Here is a 15359-nt window from a genome sequence, read left to right as displayed (position 1 = left end):
TTCAATCTGGTTAATCAATGAACAGTCTGTCTACTCTGAGCTCTCAGCTAAGTCATCTTTGGCAATAGTATCAAGCAGCACTAACTGACCAACAAGTGAGATTGTCCATGTTGTGATTGTCCAGGGCTCCTTAGTCCAAACATCATCTAAAGAGCTGAATTCCAAAGGTGATATATTCACATCAAGGCATAATTTTACTGATTTCTACCATCATGAGCTCTGGTAAAACAAGTTAACAGTGACCAAGGGGAACAGTTTCCTATGGCTGGAGCCATACCTCACACAAAAGTAGTTGTGACTTTTCAAGGCCAATCATCATAACCAGGATATCACTGCAGGAGTTCCGCAGAACAGTTTCCTAGACCGACTACCTTCAACTGCGTTATCATTGACCTTCCTATCATCGTATCGAAGGGTCGAATGGGAAGGGCCGAATGGCCTACTCCTGCACCTATTGTCTATTGTATGGTCAAACGTGTGATTGATGGCCTGTTTCATGCTGTATACCTAAACTAAACTAAAAGTGTGGATGATGGGACAACATTAATTTCCATTTGCAGCTTCTCAGTGTATGAAACAGTACACACCTGCATGCTTCCTACAGCATTTCGGAATAGGCTGATAAGTGGATGATATGTTGCATTGATGCCACAGAAATCCCAGATCTACTGAGAGTTTAATCAAAACACAAAGTGCTGGAACAACTCAGTGGGTCAGACAGAAGCTGTGGAGGAAATGGACATGTGACATTTCAGGTCGGCACCCTTCTTCAGACTCGCTGCCTGACCCGCTGAGTTTCTCCAGCATGTTGTGTTTTCATCAAGATTCCAGCATCTGCAATTTTTGTGAGAGTCTGATGTTATCCTTGACGTTCAGTGGTGTTGCCATTGGTGAGATTCCCACCATCAAACTCCAGGCAAGTCAACATTGATATAATTGGATGAGACACATAAAGACAGCAATTACAAGAGCAGGTTTGAGACTGGATAACGTGTAGCATGTGACTCCTCTCCAGACGCCTCAAAAGACTTTTCACCATCTGCAAGACATAAGAAGGAGTTTAATAACATACACTTCACTTGCCTGTATGAGTATAATTCAAACATTTGAGAGGTTCAACACTGTCCATTATTTAATTGGTAGTGCATCCACCATCCTAAACAGTCATTTATTTTACCACCTCGCCCAGGATTCACAGCAACTGGGACCTCAACGCCTGTCATCTTGTCACCCTTTCTCCCGTCATGCAGCGACCCTCTGTGGCTCCGGTTTCAACATATTAGGAGCATGGAGAACCAGCTGGGAACAGACATCGCGACCTCCTCAATTCACTGTCGCACCGAACACCACAGCCCCACCCGGCTCGGACATGCCCCGCAAAGAGTAGGTCGCCCTGAACTGGCTCCGCACTGGGGTCGGCCGGTTCAATGCCAACATGCATTGTTGGGGGTTGCGTTCATCAGCAGCCTGCGTGTGTGGAGCAGCACATAATTTTCGACTGCACTGTCCTCCGTCCCCCTGGTGGAGGGGTAGACCTCACAGCCCTCGACAACAGCACATTGCACTGGTTACAGCGCCTGGAGGGTGTTACATAATTTCTGCTGTCGCAAACGCAAGAAGAAGATTTATTTTACCACCAATGTGCAGTGGCTGCAGTGTGTACCAACTACAAAATGCACTGTGGTTATTTGCCTGGGATAATCAGAATGCACACACCAAACCAATGACCTCTACCACCAGGAAGGGCAAGGGAAATAAGGGATTACATATTCGGCTCCAAACCCATGTTTTCCTGACAAAGAAGATATTGCTATTCCTTCATTATCATTGAATCTAAATCCTGGAATTCCCTTCCCAACAGGAGTAATGCAGTAGACACAAAATGCTGGTAACTCAGCGGGACAAGCAGCATCTCTGGAGAGAAGGAATGGGTGATGTTTCAGGTCGAGATCCTTCTTCAGACTGAAACGGCCATTCCTTCTCTCCAAAGATGCTGCTTGTCCCGCTGAGTTACTCCAGCATTTTGTATCTACGTTTGATTTAAACCAGCATCTGCAGTTCTTTCCTACAGGAGTAATGCAGTGATCCAAGAAGATGGTCCACACCACCACCTCAAATGCGATTAGGCACAAACAATAAATGCTGGCTTTTAGCAATGACCTGATCCTAAAACATAATTTGGTAAAGAGAGACTGGCTGTGTACAATGTTCATAATGTAGCATGAGATAAACAAATTTATTGTTGACAGAGCCAGAAAATTACATCTGCCTGTGATACATTTATTCAGAATTTAACTTTTTTTTTGTTTGCAGACAAGCCATTTATGATGCATTTGAACGGTTCCTTCAGAAGTACTCCATTTAAGATTGAACGTTGAATGCCGTGCTAATAGTGGATTTAATTTATGGCTGATTCCAGTATACCGAGTCCTCATCACTGCTACGTGGGATATATATCATTAACAAGCAACTTCACTTTGAAGATGGGGAGCTTAATTGTCCTCTATTGGTTGGAAGCCTGTTAGTGAAAGAAAAACAAAAGAACTGTATACTAACCTATTATAAATTATTATCGGTCTCACATTTCAAAATTTGTTGAAATGTTGAAACTCAATAACTCTATTCATAATTGGTGTCACTTATAGTAACAATCTCCACATGCTAATTTTTTTACATTTTACCAATAAGTTTTATTAGATCTGTTGAAGAGTTTAACTTTATTTTCTGACAAGTATGAACTTCAGGGAAAACATACATGTACAAGAATATACAAATGAAGAAAATGAATGTGTACTTCAAAACTGACTTGAACAAATGTATTAGTAATGTGCATAGTACCACATACAAGGAAAGGACATGGTGCTACTTTGAGTTATTTTGTGCCTACTTGAACTACAGAACTGAGGAAATCACAATCCATTTGTAGCAAGGTGACATTTTTATTCTAGAATGGTGCTAGGGCGTGGTGACTCTGCGTACCCGCCCCAGCAGTTCTACTTATTCCTATTACAATTGTTCTGCTTTTCCTAAAGCTCAATTCCAAAACTGTCTGAATTACCAACAGTGTTCTATCTGCCCTTTCTCTGTACCTGTAACTTTATTCTGTGCGCTGTTTATTTTCTCTTTTGCACTGCCTGATGTACTTGTCTGTGGTATGATTTGCCTGGATAGCATGCAAAAGGTTTTTCACCATCTCGGTACTTGTGCCATTTATAAATCAATGTCATTACCTATAAGGAAGAAATAAGTTGCAAATGTCTGACATAAAAATTGAAAAAGCCAAGGACACTTCCTGAATCTACACTGGAATTAAGATTTAATTGTACAATGATTGATTAATCTTTGGATATAGTGTATGAAAACTGATTTTTGGTTTAAGATTTAGTTTATATGAAGAACTTGTAACTGAAAATGATTAAAGCAGCTCAATGTCATATGTGAATTTTATAATTAAATTTAATATTTACAATTTTCATTAATAAAACTCATTAAACATGTTCTGTTTCTTTCGTTTTGATCCATGAAAGTGAGAAATATTGTAACTCATTTCCTTATAAATTCATAGAGATTAAAGTACAGTGGGAGTACTCATTCAACAAACTTGAGGGGTTTTTCTGAATGTCCAGAGCAGGAAGAGGATATTGCTTCCCTAATGTCTCTATCCCATAAATAAATCTCTTGCATAGAAAGTTTAAAATTCTGTTACTTCCAGGAGATTCTGTAATCTGTTCCTTGTTAAGACTTATTTTTCTGCAAAGTCACTGAAACATACTTCAGAATGTTATTAATATTTCTGGGATTTTAGAATGAACTATTACTGTACTATTTCTGACTTAATTGATTTATAAAGTTTCAACAAACTTCCTAGACTTGCTTAACCATCTTTGTATCAACTGAATATTCAGAGCTACTGTTACTTAATTTAATTATTCAATATTAAATTGAACAGTTCCTTAAAGGAAAGATCCAAATTTGATCTGAATTCTAATTATTCATGGAGGAAATACATAAATGGTTAATTTGGAAGCTTGGTACATTTAATATTTTAACAGATTATCATATATCATATATATACAGCGCGGAAACAGGCCTTTTCGGCCCACCAAGTCCGCGCCGCCCAGCGATCCCCGTACACATTAACACTATCCTACACCCACTAGGGACAATTTTTACATTTGCCCAGCCAATTAACCTACATACCTGCACGTCTTTGGAGTGTGGGAGGAAACCGAAGATCTCGGAGAAAACCCACGCAGGTCACGGGGAGAACGTACAAACTCCTTACAGTGCAGCACCCGTAGTCAGGATCGAACCTGAGTCTCCGGCGCTGCATTCGCTGTAAAGCAGCAACTCTACCGCTGTGATTGGAAATGGGCAGGGACAGACATTCTGCACTGGATTTCTGATCTAAAGAAATGCATTTCCAAAACAGTGACATGAATGAGTAGTGAGTGGTGCATTCCATTCTGTATCATATTTAACATTTTGGGGTATATTTCTCTATGAATTTTGGAAAATTAAATTCCATTCCCTTCAATGATCACTATCTCAAGCGAAACCAAACTGATTACCACATTGGTCATAAGGAATAGGTGGAGAATTAGGCCATTCGGCCCATCAAGTCTACTCTGCCATTCAATCATGGTTGATCTATCTCTCCCTCCTAATCCTATTCCCCTGCCTTCTCCCCATAACCTCTGACACCTGAACAAATCAAGAATCTATCTATCTCTGCCTTAAAAATATCCACTGACTTGGCCTCCACAGCCTTCTGGTTGGTGAGCCATTATTTGAACCTGTTTGAGTATACAGTATGTTGACCATGCTGGCATATTTGCATAATTGCATGCCTTTTCCTCAAAATTGACGTTTTTATTGTCTTTGAAGTGCCTGGTGTTATCTTCTCTCTGAGCTCTGATTCCTGTGCATGTCTATGACCACTTCCATTTTTTTCCAGTTTATCTAGGTTCTGGAATTAGTATTTTAAAAGATTGCAGATAAATATGAGTGAGTTCTCAAGTTGAAACCTGGGAATAGGCCTGAAATTTCCTGGTCATATGGATCTAAAAAAATTAGAAACAATAAACCAAATAATGAAATTACGGTTCCCTATCGATTAGAGGGCAAAATGGTGAAACCAGGTTTCAATTAATGCAAAGTGCCAAGCTTGTACTTTAAAAGAAGAAAATTGTTTCAGCTTATATCAACTATTTTAGCACATGCCCACAACATAAAACCTACATTTAGGAAATTTTATTTTATTGCGCTCTGCTGTCACAGATTAATTCAAAGAAACAAAAATACAATGCAATTCTTAGGATTTTTGAAAAAATGTATTTAAACATTTTTCTTGCTATTGGGTTTTAATTAGAAGAAAGTTTTTGGAGAAATGCATTGGTGAGAATCGCATGTACAATGATACATTTAGAAAATGCTTCACGATTTCTCACTCTACTGTAATGCAATATGCACAGTGAACCACAAGCTATTAGGATGCAAGCCAACATTTTGCTGCAAGATAGATTTTGATGCAAGCCTCTGGAACGTGGGCAGGCTGAGATATGTCTAGGCCAAGATTGTAGAAGATAAAAAAATACTTGGATTTATGGAGTAACTTTCACAACCCCAGAAATCAAACCAGGTTAGGGCTTTCACGGTGAATGATTGGACCCTGATGATTATTGTAGAACAGGGACCGAGTATTAGAATGCAATTCCCTGAAGTGGCAGGGGAGTGAAAAAATAATTTGTCATAATGGCCTTATTCGGTTAGTGTTGGAGCGGGGACATTAAGTTGTATTTGCATAAGATGTGGTGAGGCCACACTTGGGGTATTGTAGTCAGACACAAAATGCTGGAGTAACTCAGCGGACAGGCAGCTTATAGAAAAAATAGGTGCAGGAGGAAGCCATTTGGAGAGAAGTAATGGGTGACATTGCGGGTTGAGACCCTTCTTCAGAATGTAGATGGGTGATGTTTGGTGTCTGGACCCTCCTTCAGACTTGGGGAGGGGTGGGGTGAAGAAAAAAAGCTGGAAGAGAGGAGAGGCAGGATAAAGCCTAGCAGATAATAGATGGATATTTGGGGGGGGGGCAGGTTTTGACAAAGTAGATGGCTGACAAAGGCCTGAGATGAAAAGACCGAAGGTGTGAGACAAAAGAATTGGAGAATTGTGAAACTAGAGAAAGGATTGTAAGGGGGGTTGAAATCGGTGTGAGTCGAGGTGGGGGTTTTGTTGTAGTTATCTAAAATTAAGTAATTCAATGTACACACTATTGTGTTGTAAGCTACCGAAGTGGAATATGAGGTACTGTTCTTCCAGTTTGAGTGTGCACTCACTCTGAAAATAGAGGTGGTCCAGGACAGAAAGGCCAATATGGGATTGGGAAGAGGAGTTAAAATGGTTAGTGACCAGGAGATACAGTAGGCCTTGGAGGACCGAGTGCAAGTGTTCGGTGAAATGGCCGCTGGGTCCATCCTTGTTCTCACCAATGTACAGGAGGCCACATTGGGAACACGGGATACATTAAAATGAGGTTAGAGGAGGTGCATATGAACCTCTGCATCACCTGGAAGGACTGTTGGAATACCTGGATGGAGGTGAGGGAAGAGGTATTACAAGTGTTTTATCTCCTGTGATTGCAGTGGGAAGTACCTGGGGAGGAGGTGATTTGGGTGGAAATGGATGAGTGAACCCAAGAATTGAGGAGCGAGCAGTCTCTGCAGAAGACAGAAAGGGGTGGGGATGGGAAGATGTGACTGGTTGTGGGATAACGTTGGTGATGGAAATGGCAGAGGAAGATGTATTCGATGTGGAGTCTGGGTGGGTGAAAGGTGAGAACCAGGGGAACTCTCCTTGCTCGGGCGGGGGGGGGGGGGCAAGAGCTGAACTACGGGATACAGAGAAAATGCGGGTGAGAGATCCATCTATTACAGTAGGCGAGGGAACTATGTTTACAAAAAAAGGACACCTCTGATGTCCCAAAAGGAAAGCCTTATCTTGGGAGCAGATGTGGAGATGGAAAAATTGATAGTAGGGGATGCCATCTTTGCAAGAGGCTGGTTGGGAGGATGTGTAGTCCAGATATCAGTGGGCATCCGTGGGTTTGCAGTAGACATAATTTGATAGACTCCCCTGGGATGAATACAGAGAGATCAAGAAAGGGGTGTCAGAAAGTTAATGAAATCAACAAGTTCTGCATGGGTTCAGAGGCAGCACTGATGCAGTTATCAATGTAGTGGAGAAAAACTTGGGGGAGAGGGCCAGTGTAGTTTTGGAACAAGGACTGTTTGACATAACCGCCAAAAAAGGCAGGCATAGCTGGGGTCCATGTGAGTGCCCATGGCTACACTTTTAACTTGAAGAAAGTGAGAGGTATCAAAAGAGAAGTTGAAGGTGAGGCTCTGCCAAGCGGAGAACAGTGTTAGTAGAGGGAATTTGATTGCCACGTTTAAAAGATGTTTGGACAAGTGCATAGATGGGAAAGGCTGAGAGGGATAAGGCTCAAACATGGAATAATGGGACAAGATTAAATGGGCTTGGTCAGCATGGACGAATTAGGCTAAGGCATATTTCCATGCTGTATTACTCTATGGCTATAAGAAGTCTCAAAATAAGTTTCCAACCAATTAAGCATTTTAGAAATACAGACATTGTTTCAGGCATTTGGCACTAATTATTTGGATCTCTAGGTACAAGATCACATGTTATCTTCTTCGGGCAGACTCCATGAGATTTATATGCCTAGTTCACAAATTCCATTCCCAACATCTGATGTAATCTCTTGTCAAGGTATCTGTTTTGATATTGACTGCTGACATGGAAAGCATATTCTGATTAAAACTGACTGGGGAGCCTGAAAATAATATCTCCCGTCCCCAAATCGTGGTTGTATATTCTACAATCGTGCCTAACAGGTGACTCTGTATCTATTTACAGATATTATTATAAGCTTAGGCAATTAGGCAGCTGATTGTTAAGTGTGATGGGAAATTGCTTCAAAGATCAGAACAGAATTAGTCAGCATCAGTGGATAAAGCAAAGGAGTGAAAAGCGAGACTCGACAGTAAGAAATCAGATAGGGAGAAGCATAAGGAGTCAGAATAGGAAGTAGGGATGGAGCAAATGGTTAAAAAAAGGGGGAGAATTAATAGTTCAATAGTCCTTTATTGTCATGTGTACCCTGAGGTACAGTGAAATTTGATTTTACCACAAGGTCACACCAAAAAAAAACAATAAGATACAAAATTACATAAAAATTAAACATAAACAGCCACCACAGCATGTGTGAGAATCCCTAGGCACACAGCAAAAGCGGAGACCCACAGCCATCAGTCCAATGTCCAGGCCACATACACGCTCCTCCACCGTGATGTGACCAGAGTTGCACTGATAGCTTGTCGCTCTCCCTCCAGTCCCTGTCCGTTCGAGCAGTCACAAAGCCATCCACACTCGCACCAGACTCCAGGACACTTCCTTGGCGCGACCTCCGCGCAACAACGAGACCACCACACTCACGGCAATCCCTCCGAGTCCCCACCAGCGCAGGCAGCATCCATCTTGCTTTCGGTGACCTCGCACTCATCACTGTGATGGAAGGCGAATAACTTTTACCTTCTTCCTCCTCAGCAATCTGGAGCAAAGAGGGCAGAATTAGAGAGGAGAAGGTTTAGGGAATCAGGTGTGAGCGGTTTGAATGGGAAAGGTGATCAGAGTAGGGAAGAAAAACATGAATAAATGATTAATATATTAGGCGAGAGTCCTCAAACTGCACATTGGTTAAATAGCATGTGCACCCCTTCATGACACTGGTGCTAGCAAGTTTGAACAGTGTTGGTGCATTATCTATAAATTGTGGATGAACACATATATATAACCTCACATTTGTTGTAATTATACAAACAATTGTTTGGCATTTGTTATGCAACTATTAAGTGAGTAATCTGGCAAGAAATATAAAAACAGACTGTTAAACCTTCCATTTATATGTATATGTGCAAAAAGGAAAATATTTACAAAAGTTAAAGTGCACTCCATGGAACGAGGCAGAAGACATTTTTAAGGAAAGGGCGGAAAAATTAAACAAAAACTGGTGTTTGCCTTCATAAGAAAAATCAAAGAAATCCTCCCAGGCAGAGTGGAGAAAGAGGTTTTGAGTGGTGGTAAAGATGTATGGACTCCTATATATCAGCCAGACCAAGCACAAGCTTGGCAATCATTTCGCTGAACACCTCATTTCGCTGAACACCTCCGCCTCAGTCCGTCATCTCTTTTGATGTCTCGTTTTCACACGTTACCCTTCCTTATCTCTGTCTCCTTCTCCCCTGACTCTCAGTCTGAAGAAGGGTCTCGATCCGAAATGTCACCCATTCCTTCTCTCCAGAGATGCTGCCTGTTCCGCAAGGTTACTCCAGCATTTTGTGTCTATCTTCGGTGCAAACCAGCATCTATAGTTCCTTCCCGCACATCTGCAGTTCCTTGTCTCTCAGTTAGACTGATTTAACATGGATTCATGAAAGGGAAACATATATCTGTTATAAATGTCTTGAAAGTTCTTGGAAGAAAAATGAATTTGGATCTTCAGAAGGCCCTGAATGGGATGCAATGCAGGAGGTTATGAATCAAATTTAGAGCATATGTGATAGAGCATGTGTGATTGAGCAAAGTGACCAGTTGCAATGTATCCAAGTTTGCTGATACATAGATACATAGAAAATAGGTGCAGGAGTAGGCCATTCGGCCCTTCAAGCCAGCACTGCCATTCAATGTGATCATGGCTGATCATCCACTATCAGTACCCAGTTCCTGCCTTCTACCCATATCCCTTGATTCCACTAGTCCTAAGAGCTCTATCTGACTCTCTCTTGAATGCATCCAGTGAATTGGCCTCCACTCCCTTCTGAGGCAGAGAATTCCACAAATTCACAACTCTCTGGGTGAAAACGTTTTTCCTCATCTCAGTTCTAAATGGCCTACCCCTTTGTTCTTAAACTGTGGCTCCTGGTTCTGGACTCCCCCAACATCGGGAACGTTTCCTGCATCTAGCGTGTCCAATCCCTTAATAATTTTATATGTTTCTATAAGATCACCTCTCATCCTTTTAAATTCCAGTGAATACAAGTCCAGTCGTTCCATTCTTTCATCATATGACAATCCCGCCATCCCGGGAATTAACCTTGTGAACCTGCACTGCACTCCCTCAATAACAAGAATGTCCTTCCTCAAATTAGGAGACCAAAACTGCGCACAATACTCCAGGTGTGGTCTCATCAGGGCCCTGTACAACTGCAGAAGGACCTCTTTGCTCCTGTACTCAAATCCTCTCATTATGAAGGCCAATATGCCATTAGCTTTCTTCACTGCCTGCTGTACCTGCATGCTTACTTTCAATGACATGCACAAGGACACCCAGGTCACGTTGCATTTCTCCTTTTCCTAATCTGACACCATTCAGATAATAACCTGCCTTTTTGTTCTTGCCACCAAAGTGGATAACCTCACATTTATCCACATTATACTGCGTCTGCCATGCATCTGCCCACTCACCCAACCTATCCAAGTGACCCTGCATCCTCATAGCATCCTCTTCAAAGTTCACACTGCCACCCAGCTTTGTGTCATCTGCAAATTTGCTAATGTTACTTTTAATTCCTTCATCTAAATCATTAATATATATTGTAAATAACTGCAGTCCCAACACCAAGCCTTGCGGCACCCCCACTAGTCACTACCTGCCATTCTGAAAGGGACCTGTTAATTCCTACTCTTTGTTTCCTGTCTGCCAACCTATTTTCTATCCATATTAATACGCTCCCCCCAATACCATGTGCTCTAATTTTGTCCACTAATCTCCTGTATGGGACCATATCAAAGACTTTCTGAAAGTTCAGATATACTACATCCACTGACTCTCCCTTATCCATTTTACTTGTTACATCCTCAAAGAAATTCCAGAAGATTAGTCAAGCAAGATTTCCCCTTCGTAAATCCATGCTGACTTGGACCGATCCTGTTTCTGCTATCCAAATGTGCCGCATTTTGACTCCAGCATCTTCCCCACCACCGATGTAAGGCTAACTGATCTATAATTCCCTGCTTTCTTAAAAAGTGGGATATCATTAGCTACCCTCCGATCCACAGGAACTGTTCCAGTATCTGTAGAACATCGGAAAATGATCACTAATTTGTCCACGATTTCTAGAGCCACTTCCTTGAGTACCCGGGGATGCAGACCATCAGGCCCTGGGGGTTTATCAGCCTTCAGTCCCATCAATCTACCCAAAACCATTTCCTGACTAATGTGAATTTCCTTCAGTTCCTCTGCCACCCTAGATCTTCTGTCCCCTAGTACATCTGGGAGATTGTTTGTGTCTTCCTTAGTGAAGACAGAACCAAAGTACCTGTTCAATTCGTCTGCCATTTCCTTGTTCCCCATAATAAATTCACCTGTTTCTGTCTTGAAGGGACCCACCCTTTGTGTGAAAAAGTTACTCCTCGGATTATTATTGTCATCTCCCCTTCAACCATGAACCTATGTCCTCTGGTCCTCGATTCCCCTACTCCGAGCAAAAGACTGTGCATCTACCCGATCAATTCCTCTCATGATTTTATATACCTCTATAAGATCTCCCCTCATCCTCATGCGCTCCATGGAATAGAGACCCAGCCTACTCAACCTCTCCTTATAGCTCCCACCCAGTCCTGGCAACATCCTTGTAAATCTTTTCTAAACCTTTCAAGCTTGTCAATATCTTTCCTTTAACATGGTGCCCAGAACTGAACACAATATTCTATATGCGGTCTCAGCAATATCTTATACAACTGCAACATGAACTCCCAACTTCTGTACAATGCTCTGACTGATGAAGGCCAAAGTGCCAAAAGCCTTTTTGACCACCTTATCTACCTGCGACTCGACGTACAACACTACCCAGGTTAATTGGCTTGATAAATGTAAAAATTGTCCCTAGTGGGTGTGGGATACTATTAAAAACTGTCCCTAGTGAGTGTAGGATGGTGTTACAAATTGGCCCTAATGGGTGTAGGATACTTTCAGTATAGTCCCTGGTGGACTCTTCGGAAGTGATGACCACCAGATACAGGATACAAGAGGGAAAGAGACAGTTCAGGCCGTTCCAAATGCTGAACTTCATTACTGCGCAAACACTTCATAAGTGGTCACCACTTAACGGTGTTAATCCGCTGTTCCTTCTGACACATTATTTTGCTGTTGTCAGCTTTCCGATGTTGATCTGCTGTGTTTTAAAGCATGATTGTCCTGGCGGTTTTGACTGTAGATATCTGTGCAATTTGGAAAAGGGGGATGAGGGTTCTCTTTCCGGCATCCGCACTCACGTCTCTGACGTCAGCGACGCACGCAATCGGACACGTTGAAGCCATGCTGCGCCGAGGGCGGCCGCGCATGCGCCGAGGCGGCCTGTGGCAGCGAGGGAGGCGGCGCATGCGCCGAGACGGCCTGTGGCGGCGAGGGAGGCGGCGCATGCGCCGAGACGGCCTGTGGCGGCGAGGGTGGGCGCGCATGCGCCGTCACAGCCCCTCTCCTCTCCCCGGGCCGGGAAAAGCCGCACGGAGCAGCCCGTGCGCACGCGCGGTGCCATCACCCAAACTGTCGACCAACATGGTGGGGGGAAAGCGTGTCTTAACTTAAGCAAATGGCAGCGGGCACCGGGGCAAAGATCTGGCGAGTACCGTGAGCGGGACGAACGAAGAGGACAGCGTCGATTGCTCCTTGTGGTGGCTGATCCCGGGCGGCGTTGGAGGGAGGGGTTGAGGTCGTGATTGGGAACAACGAGGCGAGCGAGTGGAGGTTGGCGAGGGACCACGTTTGTTGCAGTGAGAGGGGGAGCAACTCGTCCTCTGATCCACCATATTGCGCTGCTGCCGCCGCCGACGCCGCCACCGCCTGCTCTCCTGCCTCATTCTTTCTGTAATTTGCTCTTTGCACAATTTTTCCCCGCAAGTCGGATTTTCTCCTGCAGGAGGGAGAACGTTTTCTTTTTCTCCCAGCAGCAATCCAGGTGAGATGTTTGACCTTGTTTTTTTTAAGTCACCTTTCCCGTTCCCACTTCGCAGGGGATTTTCTTTAGAAGTACTTGAGGGTCTGTTTTGGATCCGGCGTGAGGGATGGCAAAGTGAGGGGATGGTGTGTTTGGGTGTGTGTGTGGGGGGCGGGGGTGAGAACATTGCTCTCCATATTGACGGCCGGGTGCATGGCATTGAACTGACCCGTTATGGAATCCACCCCTTTGCTTCCTCTGACACGTTTTAAAATCATTATTTTAAATACAAAAAAAATAATTAACTAGGTCCAGATTAGAGAGGAAGAAAACCCAATAAACAAGGCCAGTTTCCACAGTAACAGCTGTGTGGCGTAACAATGGTGTGAAGCGGTGCGGCGGCGGAGCGCTCCCCGGGCCGGGCTGCGGGGTCCGGGGGAGCGCTCCCGGGGGATTGCAGGCAGCAGCAGCGGGGCCCGGGTCCGGTGGAGCGCTCCCCGGGGGTTGCGGGCAGGAGGCGGTGCCCGGGTCCGGGGGTTGCGGGCGGGAGGCGGTGCCCGGGTCCGGGGGTTGCGGGCCGGGTGGCGGGGTCCGGTGGAGCGCTCCCCGGGGGGTGCGGGCAGGAGGCGGTGCCCGGGTCCGGGGGTTGCGGGCAGCAGCGGTGGGGCCCGGGCGGCCACGTCAATGCTACTCGCACGTGGTGGCGGAGAGCTGGCGGCAGCGGCCGGGACCGGGCTGCTCCACTACGACCCATCTCCTCTCCCCTGTACCATGAGCGGGCGGTCGCTGCACCGCCTGGAGAGAGCATGTCTATTAACTAATTATATACGTTTATCTATAAACTCCTACCCCCCCCCCCCCACGAACATGCTTCTAACCTTGGACCAGCTGATGCATCGGGCGATGTGGACGACTTGTCTTCTGTCTGATGGTTTGGATTTTGTTTGATTTAAGTGTTGTATCTTATATCCCACCCTGTCGCGCACCCCCCCCCCCCCCCCCCCCAAAAAAAAAATCTCCATTTTTAAATGGCTCTAAGTTTGCTCTCATTGGAAGTCTGGGGAGGCGCTTACTCTATTTAAACTCTGACCATGTGATTCTTTATGAAATTAAGGAGCAGCTCGTCCCGCTCACAGTATATATATGTTTTTGTTTAATGGTCCTTTTCTAATTTTAATTCCGACAGTAAAGCGCCAGCAAATTATTTTCGAGAGTGAAGTAAAAGGGGCGAACCCGATATCGACCCAGGTGCTGGGTGCACGATGGCTACCGACGTGGAGACTCCAATGCTTCAGTCCACCGATCACGACACGCAGCAGGTCGGCACTAGTAGTGATGGCAGCTCTCAGGAAGATCCGGCGGCCTGCGACCGGCTCCCATCGTCCGGCTCCGAAGGAGAGGAGATAGCCGACAGCGGCCTGCTGGAGAGGTTGCAGCCACAGCCCGCAGGCCGAGAACAGAGCGGCCCGCTGGAGATCGCGGCCGACGCCGAGAAGGAGAATAAGGGAAACGACCAAAACCAGCGGGAGCCTGCGGATAAATCGCAAAAGAACTTCACCGAAGCGCCCCCTCCTGAAATCAACCCGTGGACGAAGAAGAAAAACGTGGTCACTGCTAACAGCGTGAACGTCAGCAGTCAGGAGACAGGTTTGTGCACGAAATCGATTTTAAATCTGTCAGTGGGTTTGTAGCTGTAAGTGACAGTCAAGAGGCGATTGCCTTTATTGTTTGATTATTGTTGGCTCTGAGCTATCGCTGTTGTGTAGTAATATTTTGACAAATAAGGATTTTAAAATTCATTTGTCCACTTTTTTTGTTGCATATCTGGCTTACTGATTGAAAGTCGCGTAGACTGCCAATCTTTCGGTTTGCTGACATGTAGCAAATAATTGGATTAGTTTATAGACCACGTGTCTCTTTAAAATAAGCGGTTTTTAAACATGGAATAAATGAATGTGTTCGTCCTGTATTGTCGCATCATTGTCATTCCAGTTTGTTTATATTTCAAGGATTTGAATGTATTCTGGAATTCTGGCCAGTCTTTTCTAAATTAAATCACTTTTCTGCCTACTGCAGTATTGAGAGAAAATGTTGGTCGGCAAACTGCAAGTCTATTCCCGGGAATTAAAACAAATTTATTTTTAGTTTGACTGGAGTTTGTATATAATCATTGTCACCATTAAGTCCGTCCTCCCCCCCCCCCCCCAAATCCCCGCGGAAATGGCTGATATTCGTTAAAACAATTGATTATTTTTTAAGTACTCGGGTGTACAAACAATTTCTATTAACTAGGACTCGGGTCATTTGGCCGTACCCATAATTCTACTAGAAGTAAACTTCGTG

The 15359-nt window shown here is 44.3% G+C and overlaps 2 protein-coding genes and 1 long non-coding RNA gene across 11 annotated transcripts in view; 2 read left to right on the top strand and 1 right to left on the bottom strand.

Annotated features, from left to right (window-relative positions):
- abhd18 (abhydrolase domain containing 18) overlaps nt 1-3446 on the top strand; it is a 52654-nt gene extending 49208 nt beyond the window's left edge. For all 7 annotated transcript variants that reach the window (XM_078405221.1, XM_078405196.1, XM_078405206.1 and 4 more), the window contains one exon: nt 2314-3446. In XM_078405221.1, coding sequence (XP_078261347.1) covers nt 2314-2365 — 52 coding nt within the window. In that variant the 3' untranslated portion in view covers nt 2366-3446. The remainder of the gene's footprint in view (nt 1-2313) is intronic.
- LOC144596651 (uncharacterized) lies at nt 916-14614 on the bottom strand. Its single transcript, XR_013547642.1, has 3 exons — nt 14250-14614; nt 8518-8632; nt 916-1039 (listed from the first exon to the last, which is right to left on the bottom strand). It is a non-coding gene; the product is annotated as an uncharacterized LOC144596651 (long non-coding RNA).
- LOC144596619 (la-related protein 1B-like) overlaps nt 12594-15359 on the top strand; it is a 58159-nt gene continuing 55393 nt past the window's right edge. The window contains exons 1-2 of one of the 3 annotated variants that reach the window (XM_078405163.1): nt 12594-13037; nt 14203-14663. In XM_078405163.1, the coding sequence (XP_078261289.1) occupies nt 14279-14663 (385 nt within the window). In that variant the 5' untranslated portion in view covers nt 12594-13037; nt 14203-14278. Of the gene's footprint in view, nt 13038-13640; nt 13948-14202; nt 14664-15359 lie in introns of those variants that run through there. The other 2 variants (XM_078405172.1, XM_078405182.1) reach the window with 2 other exon arrangements.

Source organism: Rhinoraja longicauda, chromosome 1, assembly GCF_053455715.1.
Source record: "Rhinoraja longicauda isolate Sanriku21f chromosome 1, sRhiLon1.1, whole genome shotgun sequence".
In the NCBI taxonomy this organism is placed as follows: Eukaryota; Metazoa; Chordata; class Chondrichthyes; order Rajiformes; family Arhynchobatidae; genus Rhinoraja; species Rhinoraja longicauda.
The sequence above is the reverse complement of the archived record's forward strand: the minus strand, read 5'-3'. Positions and strand labels throughout refer to the sequence as shown.